The sequence below is a fragment of the Octodon degus genome, unplaced genomic scaffold (genome assembly GCF_000260255.1).
Source record: "Octodon degus isolate 3935 unplaced genomic scaffold, OctDeg1.0 scaffold00098, whole genome shotgun sequence".
Classification (NCBI taxonomy): Eukaryota; Metazoa; Chordata; class Mammalia; order Rodentia; family Octodontidae; genus Octodon; species Octodon degus.
In genome coordinates this window covers 1,168,889-1,186,485 of record NW_004524674.1, presented here as the reverse complement: position 1 = coordinate 1,186,485, position 17,597 = coordinate 1,168,889, and the positions used below count along the sequence as shown (strand labels likewise).

Below are 17,597 nucleotides of genomic sequence, written 5' to 3'. Positions count from 1 at the left end.
CTCCTCCTCCTCCTCCTTCTTGCAGCTCAGGCTGGCTTGAGCTCACTTTGTAGTCCAGGCTAGTCTTGAACTTGCAAGCATTCTCTAGCCTTAGCCTCCCGAGTGCAGGTGTGCACCACCATATCCAGCTAATGAATCTATTTAAATATGGGACCTCTGTCAAAACAGCTCTAAGTGCTATACACAGAGAACAGACTGTGAATGTTGTAACTCTAGAAAATGTAAAAATAAAAATATAACAAAAATCAAGAGGTTGGGGGAAGAAGAAAGGAAGGAAAGGGGCACAATGTTCTCTTTCATAGCTAGGATTCATCAAAAAGTTTTATAGTTAACTTGAGCTTAATACTGTTGTGTTCACTTTCATTTCTACAGGTAGAGTCATATAAATTAATTAGCCATATGTGACTCTATTTATATGAAATGTCCAGAACAGACAAATCTGTAAAGATGAGTGGTTGCCTAGGGATGATGTGGGAGAGACAGACTGGGTGGAAATGCAAATGCCTATGAGTGGTGTGAACCTTCTCTCTGGGAAGATGAAAATGCCCTGAAACTGCTGTAGTCACCAACTATGGTAGCACCCACCTCTAGTCCCCAGCTAGGCAGGAGTCCGAGCCCAGGACTCTGAGACCAGCCTGGACAACATAGCAAGACCCCCCCAACCAAAAAAAGAATAAATAGAATTGATGTGGTGATGGTCACACACACACACACACACACACACACACACACTATAAATATATAAAAACTATTGATTTGTACTAAGTGGATGATTGTGTATGTACAAATTGTATCTCAGTAATTGTTTTTAAGATTACACTACCATATAGCTGCAGTATAACTAGTGTATAGAAAGACACATAAATGAATACGATCACCTAAGTAAATAACAAGAAGCAAATAAGCTAAGATGACAGTGGTAAATAATTCCTGGTAGATGAAAATATGAATAACTTATTTTCTTAGTGCTTTTTAAAAAATTTCCCCCAAATAAAACCATACAGGTCATCTGTGGTAGAATGAATTGTTGGTCCCACCGTTTAACTTCAAGAAGGTGGCTTTGGGGGCTGGTGAGATGGCTCAGTGGTCTAAAGCACCTACTTAGAACAAGCTTAGCAAAGCACAGGGACCGCAGTTCAAACCCCAGCACCACATGCCAGCCAGCCCCGCCCCCTGGTGGGCTGACCTGGACACACACACACACACACAAAATAAATAAATAAATAAATAAGTATTTTAAAAAAAAAGAAGAAGATGGCTTTATGCAATACACCCTCCACCTGTGAACTCCGCAGAGCTTACTCCTCACAGTTCTTCTCTTTTATTTATTTATTTTTTAATGTATTTGGTTGATGCAGAGTGCTGCAGGGTCTCGCTAGCAGCTCAGACCTGTGGTGATCCTCCTACTTTCAGATTCCCCAGAGCAGGGATTACAGGCATGTGCCACTATCCCCCGACTCAGTGGCCAGTTTAGCCCACCCTTGGGGGTGGGGCTGGCACAGCATGTGGTACTGAGGGTTGAACCGAGGTCCCTGGACTTGCCTAAGCAGGCACTTTAGTCCCCTGGACTATCTCGCCAGGCCTGAGTGCTTCTCTTTTATACCTATGCTCTCTTCCTTAGCAACTTCATTCAGGCCTGTGGACTTAAGCAGCCAAGCTGAACCATCCTCCTCAACTGAACAATCTTATACATCCAACTGCCTCTAGAGATTTCCAGCCGAGTCCTGGGAGAGGCAACCCAAATTTAAAATGTCCAAAATGAAATCCCAAATCCATCCCCTCCAGAAAAATAAAATAGCACCGCAACCCCACCCCCAACATCTCTATATCGTAAATGGCAGCTCCACATCGTCCAAGCCTCCAGACGCTCAGTTCCAAGCCCTTGGCGTCACCCTGGTCTCCTCCCTTTCTTTCACATTCCACACTCAATTGGTCAGGAAATCCTGTTTAGCCTACTTCCAAAATATATCTGGACTCTGACCCCTTCTCCACACTTCCCCCATAACCACCACAACCACAACCATCCTGCTGGAAAACATCCTAGTTGGTGTCCCTGTGTCTGCCTTTCCCTCCTTTCATTCTATTCTCAGCATGGCAGCCACATGGGTCCCATTAAATCACAGTCAATAATCACAAAATGGTCCCAATTAACCACACCATTTGATAGTCCCCTCTGTGCATTGTCCCCTCCTGCACTGAACCTGGCTTTACACCTTGCCCTGGCCAATAAAAGAAGGCAAAAGAAATACTTTCTGAGTTCTTGGTCTGGACCTGAAGGATTCCACAGCTCCAGCTTTGTTGTCTCAGACCACTGCCCTGAGACCCACAAGAAAGAAGTCTGTCTGGTCTAGGTCAGGATGGAAGGCCACACAGAAAAAGCCAAGGAATCCCAGTCATCAGCCAGATGGAGGAAGGTGTCCCACCTGGTGATCTCCCAGGTCACAGTGGCCACACAGGTGAGCCCAGGCAAAACCAGCAAAGGAACTGCCCTGCTCACCTCAGAGCCAATGGAAACAATAAACAGTTGTGTTTGACTTCCGATTTGATTTGAAACTGTCTCATTGCTATATGTTTATCAATAAAACTGTAGAAAAAAAAAAGAAATAAAAGGGAAGGATTGGGTTTCTTTTCCCAAAAAAAAAAAAAAAACAGTTGTGTTTAGCCCTTGAGGTTTGGGGTGATTTGTTACCCAGCAATAGATACCTAATACAAACCAGAAATCAGATCAGTTCACCTGTAAGCTAGACATCCTCAAAAAGTCTGCTATTTCACTCCCCTCTGAAGTCCAAGTCATTAGAAAGGTACGGAGGCCCTTGGTAATCTTCAGCCCACTGCACCACTGCCCTAGATCCTCATCTGCTGCCCCCTCCCTGTCCCACTCACCCAGCCACACTTTCTCCAACAGTGCCTTCTGCCCTGGGCCCTTTGCCCTTGCTGGCCCTCTGCAAGCCGGGCTCCTCCCGCTCCACACAGCCGCATGGCTCCTTCTTTGCTTGCTTCCAGTTGTTACTAAAGTGTCATCATCACAGCGAGAATAACCCTATCCCTCATGCTATACCTGTTGCCCTGCTTGTCTCCTTTCCCTGTTTTAGGATTGGTCACAGAATTCATCCCTGTCTAAAGTACTATTGATCATACAGTATTGTTACCCACTTTGGTCAATGCTGTTCCTTCAGTGTCTGGAACAGCACTGACACATAGCAGGTAGATGGGACATATTTGACAAAGGAATGAATTTGTGTGTGTGTGTGTGTGTGTGTGTGTCTGTGTGTGTGTGTCTGTGTGTCTGTGTGTGTCTGTGTGTGTCTGTGTGTCTGTGTGTCTGTGTCTGTGTTTGAGACAGGGTCTTATTATACAGTTCAGGCGGGCTCTGAACTCACTTTGTAACTCAGGATGGCCTCAAAATCAAAATAATACTCCTGCCTCAGTTTCCTGAGTCCTGGGATTACAGGCATGTGCCACAATTTCATTCCATGCCCGGTCAGGAATGAAAATTTCTGGCTGAGAACTGCCTCCCTGCCACTTCACATGGCCTCACCCCTGGGTCCTGAGATGGCAGTCATGTCTACTCCATCAGCCTGTGAGGATAAGCAGGGGTCTGAAAGTAATCACCTGACCCCCAGGCTTCTTACCCTTGAGTCCAGAGAGGCAGCATGGAACTAGAGACTCATACCTCATGAGTTTCCAGCCATGTGCTGGACACTACACTCCATAGGGTCAGACTCACTGGGACACAGAGCACAGGAGACAAGGAGCCCCTGGGGCATGACACCCTGAGAGTCTTTCCTGAAGATGGGACTTCAGGACTTCCAGTCCCACACGCTCCTTCAGATCTCTCATCCTCCCATCAAAATATGGACTCTGTTTCCTCTCCCTCATTATCCAAGTAGGAAGTTATAGCTCAAACAAACAATAGAAAGCAACAAAACGGTCACTTTGAAGGGCCTCTGTCTGGGTTAGGTCACACAAGGCAGTATGGCTTCACCAGGCTCTCTGTCTCAGGGTGCTAGTCTCTGGCCACCATGTTGTGAGGAAGTCCAAGCCACATGGAGAGGCCATGGGCAGGTGTTCCAGCCAACTGCTCCAGGTAAATCCTCAGCCAGCATCAACCACCAGGTCCGGATGATCTTGAGGGCCTCATCCTGCCTGGCTAACATCAGGCTGAGAGGAAAAAAGATGCCATCCCTTCCTGCCCTCAGCTGAACCTTGCCCAAACTGACAATCTGTGCACAAAACAAATATTTACATAACCATAGAAACTAGAATAGGCTCAAAAGTTCATTTATCTTTTCAGTAGAATCAAGAGGTAGCTTCCTATTTTATAGCTAAAAAGATTAAGGGTTAGCAAGGTTGAGATCTTGCCTTAGGTCACACAGCTGGTAAATGAAGGAGCAAAATGACACTCAGGTCACTGAGACTCCTCCATGTGCTGATTCTGACCCGTCCATCTTGAACACAAAGCCCATCTGAGGTGAGATTTTGCCAATGTGCAGCCACCAGATCTGTGACGGTGGCCTCTTCTTGGGCTCATCCCCTCCCCTGAGTACAAATCCATTCTCCTCTGAAGGGCAGCAGCTCTGGGAAGAAGGCCAAGGAAAGGGCTACTGAGCCAAGACCTGCTGTGCGTGTGTCTAGATCCTAATTAACAGTTGGGAAGTCCACTTCCTTTGCCAAGAAGACTGGAAAGAAGGAGGCGGCAGAACCCCCCACACCTGAGGAACCAACCCTCCACAGCTTCACAGGGCCTGGGTTCTCCCAAGAAGGCCCTAGACCAGACTGCATATGCCAGAAAACCTCATGTCCGTGAAACGTGTGGCAAAACTTGGTCCCTACATCGGGAAACTCAGGAACAGACACATTGTGCCACCAAAACCCCCTCCCTCCCAGGCAAGGCAATCACAGTCACAAAAACAGTAGGAGAAAAGCTATGCTCAATGGCGCGCATACATACAATTCCCTGCATGCCCTGACACACATGTAGGGGCATTCTCACGCACAGACACGTAGACAGAACAGCACATATGGGAACACTCACACAGAACAGGTGCATATACATGCACCAGTGGATGTGAATATGCACCCACACCCAGTGTACGCCTGCCATGAATGGACATGTGCTCAGCAATGTATACACACAGGAGCACACATATACACACTCTTATTCATGGGATAAGGGTGAATATATTCAACACTCTATATTCAGAAAGGGCTTAGAGTCTATCTCTTCAGGACTTCCTTCTTCACCAGTAGTGACAGTCCAGAAAGGACTTTGATTTTTGCAATCTGAGAGGATGGAAGGGATGGATGGATGGATGGATGGATGGTGGATGATAAATGGATGGACAGAAGGATGGGTAGGTGAATGGATGAATGGGCAGATGGAAGAAGAGGTTAATATTATTCTTCCTACTTTGAAGTTCAACAAGAGCCAATTTCTCATTCCCTTTCAGGATACTCTTTCTAATGCTGACCTCACTAGCACCCCAAAACTTAATGACATTTATCCTGGCTTTATCCTCAGACTCCTGTGTCTCAGCCTCTACCAACACCTCCACTTGGAGGTCAACTTCCCACAAACTCAGAACACACAAGACCATGCTGTTGTTTGCCCCTACGGGAGCTCTAGTTCACTTTCCTATCTGTTAACAGCCTCTTCCTCCTTCTAGAAACTCAGGCCAACACCCAAGAACTCACCTTTGACTATTTCTCTCACACCCCATGTTAAAACTGTTAGGAAACTCTTTTTTTTTTTTTTTTTTTGAGAAACTGGGGATTGAACTCAGGCCCGTGCGCATGCCAGGGAAGCGTTTATTCCACTGAGCCACTCCCCGGCCCCAATGTTAGGAAATTCATAATTCTACCATCAAAATATATCTATAATCCAAGCATGGTAGTGCAAGGCTACAATCCCAGCACTCTGCAAAGTGGAGGCAGGAAAATCACAAATTAGAGCCCAGCTTAGCAAACTACCTAAAAATTAGAAAGCAAATTTTATCAGACCTTGGGAAGCAAAGAGGAGCAAACACATCTCTACATTGGGAATTTCCCAAATTTCTGGGTTCCATTAGGAGCAGGGCCTTTGGCTGTACCAAAGACTCCAATTAGTAAACAGGAATAGAAGGGAGAAAGTAGTGCTTTGGACAGAAATTTCCAGAAACACCCAGACAGCAATAGCGAGAAACAGAAACCAAAAACCAGGTACAGGCCAGTTCACTCAACCATGGAGTGACCACGAAATCTGGAGCATCCTTCAAGAATAGGAAGTTCTGAAAGATGAGGTACACAGCCAAGTGAAGAAGAGGACTCATATAATGTCATGACCAACTGCTCAGCTTCTCGGTCAGACAGGCATAAAGAAAAGTTGGAAAAAGTGGCGATGCTTGCTGATAACTTTGCAGAATTTATACTGGGCTATTTGTGAGACCAAAAAGAGACCAAGGAACAGGGGCTGGTGAGATGGCTCAGTGGTCTAAAGCACCTACTTAGAACAAGCTTAGCAGAGCACAGAGACTGCGGTTCAATCCCCCAGTACCACACCCCAGCCAACCCCGCCCCCTGGTGGGCTGAGCTGGCCACACACACACACATAAATAAATAAATAAATTTAAAAAAAAAAAAAAAAGAGAGAGAGAGAGATCAAGGAACAAATCTTTTCCATGTCCTTATGGAAAGGCCCTACAGAGAGACGGGCAGTGACCTCTCAGGTCCTCTGTGGGAAGATGCTGTTGGTCAGCCTCCAGAGCATCAGCCCCAGAGCTGTGGCATGCCCATCTCTACGAGCAGACTATGTACCACCCCACCAGCAATCTTTATGGAGGATCCTTGGCTAGCTGGATGGGCATCTGGAACATGAGCCTTCTTGGGCAATGCCACACTTGCTTCTAGTCTTTCTCCCAGCAGCTACTGTCCCCTAGAAGTAGTGGCCGACCCCTTCTGACTCTGATCCATCCCTCAATGATGAGCATTAGAAGCTCCACCCCAGTCTATTTTCAGACAACAGAAGCATGCATGCAATTCTGTAACTGGAGATTCTTTCCTTCCCCTAGTCAAGGTAGTGAGAATAAAAGTAAAGTTAAATTAAAAAAAAAAACAAAAAAAACTGGGGCTGTAGCTCAACATGGAGCCTTGTATTGCACATGCGTGCGCAAGTGTACACACACATACACACACACACACACGTGCATGCATGCACACACATGCACCTGTGCACTGCACACAGGCAATATGATCAATGAATGTTTATATTTTAAAAGTTTATCACAGTAAAAGACACACTGCTGTGAAGATCCCCCAAAACTCTTTCCCTCACTTGGAACACACTTGGCCCATCGCCCTTGCCACTCTCTGAAAGGATTCTAGAAGTCCTCTTTCTTGTCTTTCCAAGGTATGATCAAAAATACAGCATATGCCACTGCTGTGTGCCATCCAACGGAAAAGCAGGCTGGTACAAACATTACACTGTGTCCTCATCCATCTTATTCATTGTATCTGGCACTGCTGACTTCTAGCTTTTCCCAAAGTCAAGATAACCGTGAAAAGTAATGTTTTTGATCGATTCAAGACCCCAAAGCAGCCACAACAGTGCCACCAAGACACTTATGAAAGAAGACCTCCAAAACTGCTTCAGCAGTGGCAAGTGGGATATGTATGCTCAAAGCAAAGGGGAGCGTTTTGAAGGGAGTTAATGGCAATGTGGTTTGTACGACAATAAATTTTTAAAATGTAAGCATCTTCTGTGTTTCTATTACACCTTATAAGTATTGTTGTTGTTCTCCTGCTCCTCCCCATAGGTGCACGGTCTGACCACAACTCCCACCCCCACTGCCGCACTCTGCCCCACGTGCCTTCAGTCCCTGCCGCATGATAGCAGCAGCATCTGGACTCTTTTCTCTGCTTCTTCCCTTGTCCCTCACCCCAGTCTATTCTTGACAGAATGGTGAGAGTGATTCTATTCAGCATAAAGTCAATAATAGAAAAATAATGGGGAAGCCAGGCATGGTAGCAAATTCCTGTAACCCCAGCACTCGGAGATTACCAGGCTGAGGCAGGAGGATAGAAAATTCAAGCCTAGCCTGGGTAATTCAGCAACTTAGTAAGTAAGACCCAGTCTCAAAATAAAATATTAAAAGAGCTCAGTGTTTAGAACCTGGGTTTAATCCCCAGTACTGGAGAAAGAGAGGGAGAGAGAGAAAAAGAAGGAGGGAGGGACAGAGGGAGGAACGGAAAATCAATGAAACTAAAAGTTGGTAAATTGGTTCATTGAAAAGATCAGGGCTGGCAAGATAGCTCAGTGGACTAAGTGCCTGCTTAGGCAAGTGCAGGGACCGGGCTTCATTATGGCGCGCTGTGCTGGCCCCACCCCCAGGGAGCACTGAGCCAGCTGCCCAGTCCAGGTGCGGTGGTGCAGGTCTGTAATCCCAGCACAGCAAAGGCTGAAAACAGAAGGATCACTATGAGCCCATGCTGCGTAGTGAGACCGAAAAGACAAGGAAAGATCAGTAAAATTGGTGAGCATTCAATTAAACTAACAAGAAAAAAAAAGAATCAAATTGCTAAAATCAGGAATGAAAGAAGGGACATTATTATCCACAAAAATCAAAAGGCTTATTATAAACAATTGTATGTCAGGAAATTATATTAATCCAGATTAAATGTACAAATTTTTACAAAATGCAAACTACTGGTGTTGACTCAGGAAAAACAGAAAATCTGAACTGACCTACAATAAGTAAATAGTGAGTTCGTAATAAAAAAAAAAAAACTTCCTCCAAACAAAAGCCCAGAACCAGATGGCTTCATGGATGAATTCTACCAAATGTTTAAAGATGAATTAGCACAAATCCTCCATTGACTCATCCAAAAAAGAGAAAAAGAAAGAAAACTTGCCAACCAACTATGAGACCATTGCTCTTATACCAAAACCAAAGCCCCCACAGGAAAACAGATGCAAATCTGTATCTATATCCATGTTTATATCTGTCTCACTAACATCCCTAATCTCACTAACATCCCTTTGTGAACACACATACAAAAATCCTCAACAAAATCCTACCAAGTCAAATCCAGCCACACATAAAAATGACACCCATCATGACCAAGGAGGAACATCTCAAGAATGCAAGGTTGGTTAAGCATATGTCCATCATAGTACACTATAGTAATAGACGAAAAGACAAACACATGTTCATTTCAACAGGTGCAGAAGACAAAAGCCAGGCCTCCAGCTTCTTAGCACAGACCCCAAAATTGGCCTCAGTAAAAGCCAAGACCACCCAAGGCCCAAGAGCTTCTATGTGACCTGGCCATCACCCCCTTTGTCCTCACCTCCCTTTCTCATTCTCTCTCCTCACTAACCCCACCTCTTCCACCCAGATGCACTTCTGACTCAGGGCTCTACAGTTCCTAGAGCACTCTCCCTGCCCCTGAGAGTCCACAAAACTCACTCCTTCACCTTCTGCAAGTCTTCATTCAGTAACAAGTCTCTGAGGCTAGAGACCCAGCTCAGTGGTGGCCTAGCACATAAAAGGCCCTGTGTGATGGTCAGGAATACAAAACTAATAGCAATAAAGCTGGGCAGGGTGTTGCACACTTGCAATCCCAGCACTTGCGAGCCTGCAGCAAGAGGCTAAGGAAAGAAGAACACTGTGAATTTAAGGCCAGCCTGAACTATATAGTAAGACCCTGTCTCAAAACACATCATAATCTCTCTGGCCACACTATATAAAATTGCAGCCCTCTCCCCCCAGTGCTCACACTCCCTATTTCCTTTCCACACTCTACTTTTCTCCTAAGCACTTATTCTCTGAAACATTGTGAATTTTACTTACATATCTTGCTTGTCCATCTCCCAAAGTAGAAGTAAGATCCCTAAGGATGGAGATATTTTGGACTATTTTACTCACTGCGACATCTGCAGCATAGAAACTGACATGCCACTGACTCAATTCTGTGTCTGCTGAATGAATACATGAATACAAACAGCTTCTCATTTGACTTCACTCAATAGGCTTCACTTACTTCCACCCTCCCCTATGTGCCTGATGCTGTGCTTGGAGCCTGAGTACAGAAAAAGGCAGGAACCAGATGGGGGTTAGGAGAGGACTCAGAGCCAAAGAATTCAAGGAAGATAACAGCAAGGAGCTATCAGGGCGGGGACAGAGGATCAGGTCAGTGATCGGGGATGGTTATGTGGGGAAATGGTGTCAAGCAGGCCCTTGAAGCCCAGAATGACCTGGGCAACCGGCAAAGAAGGGGGTTGTGGGAGTGGGGAGGAAGGAACTAGCATGGCTCTGTGCAGGGGGCTGCAGAGACAGAGAGGTCAGTGAGATGGTCAGGGCTGTGCAGGAGGGGCTTTAAAAGCCATGATGTAGAGTTGGACCTAAATCCAGGAGCCATGCACAGATTTTGAGCAAAGAAGGTCCTTGGTGTTAGAAAGCTCACCTTGACTGTGTGGAGAGAGCCAAGCATGGCAGGTAAGCAGGAAGGCAAGGACCAGGAAAGTAGCTTCAGGACAGGCCTGGGGAAAGGCAGGGCATGAGCCAAGTGGGGTGGAGGGGACAGGCAGGAGAGGGTAGATACAAGGGCTGTGTGAATGATGGTGGGTGGGGGAGAGAGCCGCAGCCTGGATCTCAAGTCAGAACACGTAAGAGCACCAGGAGGTGCAGAGTGAAGAGGTGCAGGCCGGAGCGCTGGCTGTGGGCTTGGCACTTCTGGCTGCCCTGCAGGCAGCACCTGCCCAGAGCTGGGAGAGGGTACCTCCTGGCCCAGCCACCTCCTGCACCTCAGCCCCCGACACAAACAGGCCCAAGAGGAGCTCCTCCAGCTGGCTTTGGCGGCCAAGACGCAATGTCATTTCTAGACCTGGAAATACGCCAGACTGCAGGGTGGGGGACAGCTGTGTCCCCGAAACACAGCCAAAAAGCAACCTCCCAAAGCCAACCAAGACAGTGGCAGAAGTAGAGCTGGCAGGGGGTCCATACCCCAGCTGGCTGGTGGGGGTAGCAAGCCTTCGATGGGGCCTCCATCTGTCCGGACTTCAGTCTCCTGGTGAGATGGGGCCCCATCAGCCCCATCAGCTCCCACCAGCCAGCAAATACAGTCCCAGTCACCCACCCAATCCAGTGAGCGAGAAGACATTTGCTAGCACGGCTGTGCAGCAGGCCTTCCCCTCCCCGCCCAGGCGGCAAGCATCGGTGCTACATGAAGGACACTGACTGAGTATCCTAACAGCTAGGTGGGATTTTGTCTGTCCCACTGCTTGTCTGCTGCTTTCTCTGGGTCTTTGAGTTCCAGTCTGCCAAGTGGGAGAAGGAACAACATTCCCATGACAGTGGCCATGAGAGCTGAGGGTTCCTGCAGGAGGGACCCAGGACAGGCCTCCTTTGCCTCCAGGACACTCAGCCGAAGGCCCAGGCTGAGGACAGTTTGGGGCAGGATTACCAGCTCACCTGGAGGAGGCTCCAAAGTAGGGAGGGTTTTTTTGTTTGTTGTGCTTTGTTTTTTTTAATACAGAATCTTGCTAAGCCACTAAGTTGCCCAGGCTGGCCTCAAACTTGTGATCCTCCTGCCTCAGCCACCCAGTGAAGAAGCCCTTCCTTAAACTGAGTGAGGGCCTTCAAGCACCTCCTTCCCCAGAAGGGATAACTGCTTGCCAGGACACAAACCAACCATTCTCCCTGGCTAGACACTTAGGGCCACATGAGGAGCATCATTTCTGCTGTGCACCCCGATACTGGTCACATGGCATCCAGGGATCTGGGGATCAGGGACGTGGGGGCTCATGGCCCCTGAGGAAGTAGAAATGTGGGGTGCTAGATGGAGCAGTCTGCAGGGGTGTGGTGGGGGAAGGGCAGCAGTGGACATGGCTTCTAGGCTTATCCCAGAGGCAAATGGACAGTGGGACAGGAGACATGATGGCCATAAAGAGCCCTGCCGTACTGCCCCAGAGGCAAAAGCATCCAGCTAAAAAGAAATCTGGAGATGCCACAACCAGGTTAGAGGCTCCCCAAACATATCAGTGTCCCCAAGACCAGTGTCTGGCCATAGAGAATACTGCTGGCAGTCAGAAAAAACAAAAAAACCGCCAGAGCTAGGCAATGTTTGGCCATTTCCAGCTGCCTTCCCCAACCACTCAGCTCTGCAGGCATCAGGATCACAGTGGATGGGGCAACCAGTGGCTTCAGTGCCACAAGGCACAGAAGCTGGAAGGAGGAGCCTAGAGCAGATGATAGCTTGCCCTCTTCCCAAGGCAATTTTCTGGGCCTGAGTGGCAGCTTTATTCAAAACTAGAGCCAAACTTGTGATTTAAATGAGATCAGACTCTTTAGTCCACAAGCATGACTAGAAAGGCTATGAGACCTGGTCATGGGCTGGAGACCCACTGAACTGGAGAGAGAACAAGTTAACATCAGTTTGTACTCCAAGTCCAGCCTCATCAGGGAGCCTGGTACCCCAGTCCACAGAGCTGGGGCACCCCCCACAACCAGAGACAGACCGAGGGCCAAGGAACTAGAGGAAGGGAGGGAAGCTCCAACCCACCCACTTTTGGCTGAACTTCCCAGAAGCAGTAGCTCCCTCCCACTTGGGGAACAGGGAGGGCTGGGGCTGCGGGAGCCAGGGACACTGCTGCACACAGAAATACTCAGGATCTGGTCCCCATCTTTTGGGCTGCCTGTCTGGAACCAGCCCCATACACTTGGGTATTGTACAGTGTCCAAACTCAGGCTGAGTTCAGACAGAAACAGTGAGCTCAGGGCAGTGGGCGAAGGTCTCTAGAGGTAGCCTCTGAGATGGGTTTTACAGAAAGAGAAGGATTTGGGGGTGCACAGAAGAGGGGACGGTGACCTTAGTAGAGGGATCAGATACCAGCAAAAGCTGGCAGGTACTACGGGGCCCACGTCCCTGGATCGTTGGCATGTGAACCACGTGGAGGAATGTGATGGGAGAGGGGTTTGGGAAACTTGCTGCTATCGTGACTGTCACCCTGCAAGTAGGGCCAGTGTGGGCTGCTGCTGTGCTCCTCACCTGTGCCCCTGGGGCACTGCCCTGTCTCCTTGGGCTCACAGATGCATCCCATTATCTCAAATTAGAGACTCAACCAGGAGCTCAGAGGACACACTGTGCTGTCAGAAAGGTTCCAACTCCAGGCCTGTCCCTTTCTAGAAGCACAGCTCGGAGTAAGCTTCCATTTACTCATCTGTGAAACGGGGATAACAAGAGTCCAGAAGGCCGGATGACTGTACCGGACACACAGACCTAACACAATGTTTGCCTGTACCGACAGGGCCCCCCACCTACCTCCAAAGGGGCCCTCACTTACATAAGAGGCCACGAGGGTTGTCGGGGCCAGGACAAGAGCCAGGTAGAGGCAGGGCGCTGAAGCCAGCAGGCTGGAAGCACAGAGAAGAGGTTCAGCCCGGGGGTTGACTTTCTTGTACCTCCTGGCAGCCTCTGCTCCCAGGATGACACCGATGATGCCAGTCGCAACAGTCAGCGCCCCAAAAATAAAGCTGATGGGAGAGAGTAGAGAGGGCTTGGTCAGGCCTTCCTCCAGGCTCTAATCCCAAGTTGACACAGCCTAGGGTTATAATCCAGTACCCACAGAGAATGTGGCTGTGGGCCCCTAACTAGAACCCACCCCAGCTGATACTCCTGAGACCTCAGGAACCAGATCATAGACCCACATACTCACCTGCCCCCCATCCCATTGCCTGCCCCATTCTGGGGATGCTGCTGGACATATGAGTGACCTGCCCTGCACCCAGCACCCCAGACCACCTCGTCTCCAGTGACCATCTTGACCCTCTCATGTCCCAAATGCCCCCCCCTCAGAAATCAGAATTATTTCTAGGATCACTCTGGTCCTGACCTTCTCTTCTAAGAGGAATGAAACAAGTGGACACTTGAATGCGAGCTCCACAACATACCCAACCTCTTCTAGCTCTGCGTGCCCTCTCCTGGAGTTCTGTCCTTCCACTCCCACCCAGGCAGCCCCTCCTTAGGGCACCACTTTTCTCAGCTCAGAGGCACAGCTGAGACTACGACAGTGTGCGCTCTTGGAAGCCAAAGGCAACCAGGATCTTCCCCACCCCCCTGTGGCACCCTGTTGTTTTCCACACAAGCTCACGGCCCCGCAATCATGGCCCCTACCGATCTATGTGGCTGTCCCTCTCCCGCCCCCTCCAGCCTATACACACAACTGAGAATGCTCTAAAGCCATCCTTTGCCTTCTGGCTTCCCTGTCCTGGCCCACACTGTTCCCTTGGTCTGGGGTCCCACCGACCCCAGACACTTCTCCTCCTGCCCACATCCCCTCAAACAAGGCCAGAAGCATGTGGGATGGCTGAAGCCCTGCCATTACTATAAATTCCCAACTAGGTTATAAGAATGTAATTGGTGCAAGATGTAACTGACAAACGAGTGCCACAAAAACCAGCTCCCTCAGCTCTAGGTATCCTCTGTGAAATGTCCGACCCACAGGCTAACAGCTGATGAGCTCATCCCCTATCCATCCCTTGCCCTCCGCATACAGAAGATAGAGTGGAGGAGCCCAGAGAGGGCCGGAACTCCCCTGAGGCCACAGAGCCTCCTACCAGATGGAAGTATGAGGATATGCTGACATAAAAGTCCTCACCACTGCTTCCCAGCCTTCCAGGCCCAGCAAGCCTCCAGCTCAACCAGATCAAGTGGCCCCAATTGCAGGTGAATGGATGAAGGTTAGTTATGCCTGAGTCCTGGTCTGAGCTGGCCTTGGCAGGTTCTCAAGATCTTTGTTAGCCTTAGGACTGATTATTCAAACAGGAAGCATGGCCGGTGCCCCCACCACCCCTGAGTAGGAGGCAAGACCAGAGGACAAGCCCCAGCCTCTAAGCCTTTTGAGCCCCTCCCCAACTCCCATGGCCCACCCAGGATCACACTCAGAGAAAAGAGCCGCCTTAAGGGTCTGTAAGTTCTGTGCTGTTGCCCTACACAGTGGGGCAAATGGCTATCCCAGCTCCACTCACACACCCCCAGGAATGGGATGCTCCCTGCCTCCCAAGTAGCCCCTTCTGCTGGGCTACTTTGGTTCTCAAAGTTGAGAGTTCTCTCTGTAGCTTCCTGCCCTGGCCCCCACCCATGCCTTGGGCCTGCCCTAATCATGAAAGGGATATCAAGTCTGTGCAGAATTCCACTCGAAGTCCCTCTACTACTCTGTAAATTAAGGCACCTCAAGATATCCTAATTTCAAAGATTTTTCTATGGAAAAAGACGTAATTCAACTAACGCTCTTGACACAGAATGATTATCCTCAGCGCAGTCACACTTGCGCTCATTAGTGGGCAGCAGAGACTCGAGCCAGAGAAGGGGAAGGCTTTGTGACCAGGGAGGCGAAAAAGTGATGTGGCCACAAGCCATGGAGTGCACACAGCCACCACAAGCTGGAAAAGAAGAGGAACTGATTCTCCCACAGAGCCTGCAGGAATGTAGCCCTGCTGACACTTTGGTTCAGTTCCCCTAAAACCTCCAAATTGGTGAGAAAAAAAATTTGTTGTTTTAAACCATCAAGTCTGTGGCAGCTCAGTACATCAGTTGTGACACTGAAGCCACACCCTCAGTTCATCCCATTGGTCAGTGCAGAGAAGAGAGAAGGACTCAACCAAGAAGGCACAGTCCATTGGTGCCAGAAGAGGAGCTGAGTTCTGTTTCCTCCCTGCTTTTTCCAGCTGATAGAGGGTTTCTAGGCCTCAGTGCACCTTGGCCTCCAGGGAGAGAACCAACTAGTTGGAGAGCCAAGCAAATATTGCAGTCTCACTCCATGCCTCCATTCGAAAGCTTTCCCTGGGCACCTACTATGTGCCAACAAGCCCTTGCCAGCTGAGGGGCAGTGTTCAAGTCAATAAGAGCACCAAGCAGTCTCCAGAGGCAATAGCACATGGGGCTCCTGAGCAGCAGCTCTGAAGCCACAGGGGTTTGAGTGAGGCTCTCTAACTAGCAGCATGACCCGGAGCAAGACACTTGATTTCTTTGATCTTCCATCTCCTCATTTATAACACAGGGAGCATAGGAGAGTCCCCCACCCCTTTAGGGCTCTGAAATGCCTGGTCTAGGACATGGACTAAACTGAAAGTTAAGTGAGGATGAGAAAAGTGAAGGGAGCTAGGAGCAGAGACCATGACCCAAGCAAAGGTGCCAGGAACAGAGAAGCCATGGACATTCTGGAAACTACACAGAGCTCTCTCTAGGTGTCGGGGAGTAAGAAAGAGATAAAAGGGGAGGCTGGAGAGGAGGAGGTAAACTGTGTATGTGGTTGGCAGAGAACCATGTCATCCGCTGAGGCCCTGGGGGAAGATGGGGCTCTGGGAAGGGCACAGACCCCTAAGGAACTCCAAGCATCCAGCAGGGCAGGATCAAGGCAGACAAGGGGACACAGGCCATGGAAAACTACCAAGCAGAGAGCACGGACTAAGACCAAAGGCCTCAAGGAGGAGGGGAGACAAGTGAGAAAGGATGAATGATGGCTTTGACTCAGTGTCAAGGGGCCCCAGAGCCTTTGGAGCATGGGGTCAGAGGTGGTGGAGATAGAAGAAGAGCCCAGCAGAGCAGAAGGAATGCAAGGAGGACATGGGGTGGGCACCCTGAGGGCAGAGGGCCAACTTCCACTTCCCAGCAGCTTTTCTTGGGCTCTGGGAGAACCAGTGAACACATCCCTGAAAGCCCTAAGCCGGAAACACAGGAAGGCCCCAGTGCCTCAGTTTGAAAGCTGAAGAAGGGGCGGCCTTTCAGAAGGAATTAGGAGCTCCTCCAAGGACAAAGGGCAGTTGGCTAAGACTCCTGTCATCTCCCAAGCCCCGCAGAAGGCCTCCTTCCCCAGCATGCCCTCTGGTCCCTCACAGCAGCCCCTAAAAGGAGACGACTGGGATTTCATCTAAAGAGCCCAAGAGAGCTACCTGTGGTCACACAGTATGGCAGGGCCCAGCCAGAGTGAGAACGCAGGCCTCCCACCTGCCAACTGAGTCCCTAGCCATGAGGCCTTCGCACCATGCCACATATCCAGAAAGGCAGAGTTTGAGCCCCACCACCTCCCGAGAGCTGTGCTCAGCGTCCCCACTGCCCTCCCTCACCTGTCCCAGCTGCTGCATGGCTCCTGGAAGCAGGGCAGTTGCAGCCCATGTAGCACACGGGCCTCAAACAAAAACTTGGGAGCCCAAAAGCCCAGCGCTCCAGTCACAAAAGCCATAGCTGTCACTCCGAGGGTCGACCACACAAAACTCCGGCTGCAAGAGAAAGAGCCCGGCTGAAGCTGAGAGAAGACTGCTGCTGAAAGGGCTGGCCCATCACCCCCACCCAACCAGATAAGCAGGCTGCAGCCTCCAGGTCCTTCGAAGAAGCACCCTGCAGTCCAGCCTCCCTGACATCCCCAAGACATCATCCAGAGCCCCCTGCTTGCTCACACTGTGCCTCCCCCACCCTCACAGGACCACACCTCCCCCACCTGGGAAGTCCTATTCTCTAGGAAGCTGTTCCTACCTGCCCCCACTGTCCTCAGAGTCCCTGGAACTGGTCTCAGGGCTCTGGGACTAAGAAAAATAGGTACAGGGGGCATGGCCCTAGCTCAGGCC

At 49.5% G+C, this 17,597-nt stretch overlaps 1 protein-coding gene across 1 annotated transcript in view; it reads right to left on the bottom strand.

Annotated features, from left to right (window-relative positions):
• The window catches only part of Spns3 (sphingolipid transporter 3 (putative)), a 51,539-nt gene that overhangs the window by 17,680 nt on the left and 16,262 nt on the right, over positions 1-17,597 (bottom strand). The window contains exons 7-8 of the mRNA XM_004638501.2: positions 17,100-17,252; positions 13,319-13,508 (exon numbers count right to left, since the gene is read on the bottom strand). Of these exons, the coding sequence (XP_004638558.1) occupies positions 13,319-13,508; positions 17,100-17,252 (343 nt within the window). The remainder of the gene's footprint in view (positions 1-13,318; positions 13,509-17,099; positions 17,253-17,597) is intronic.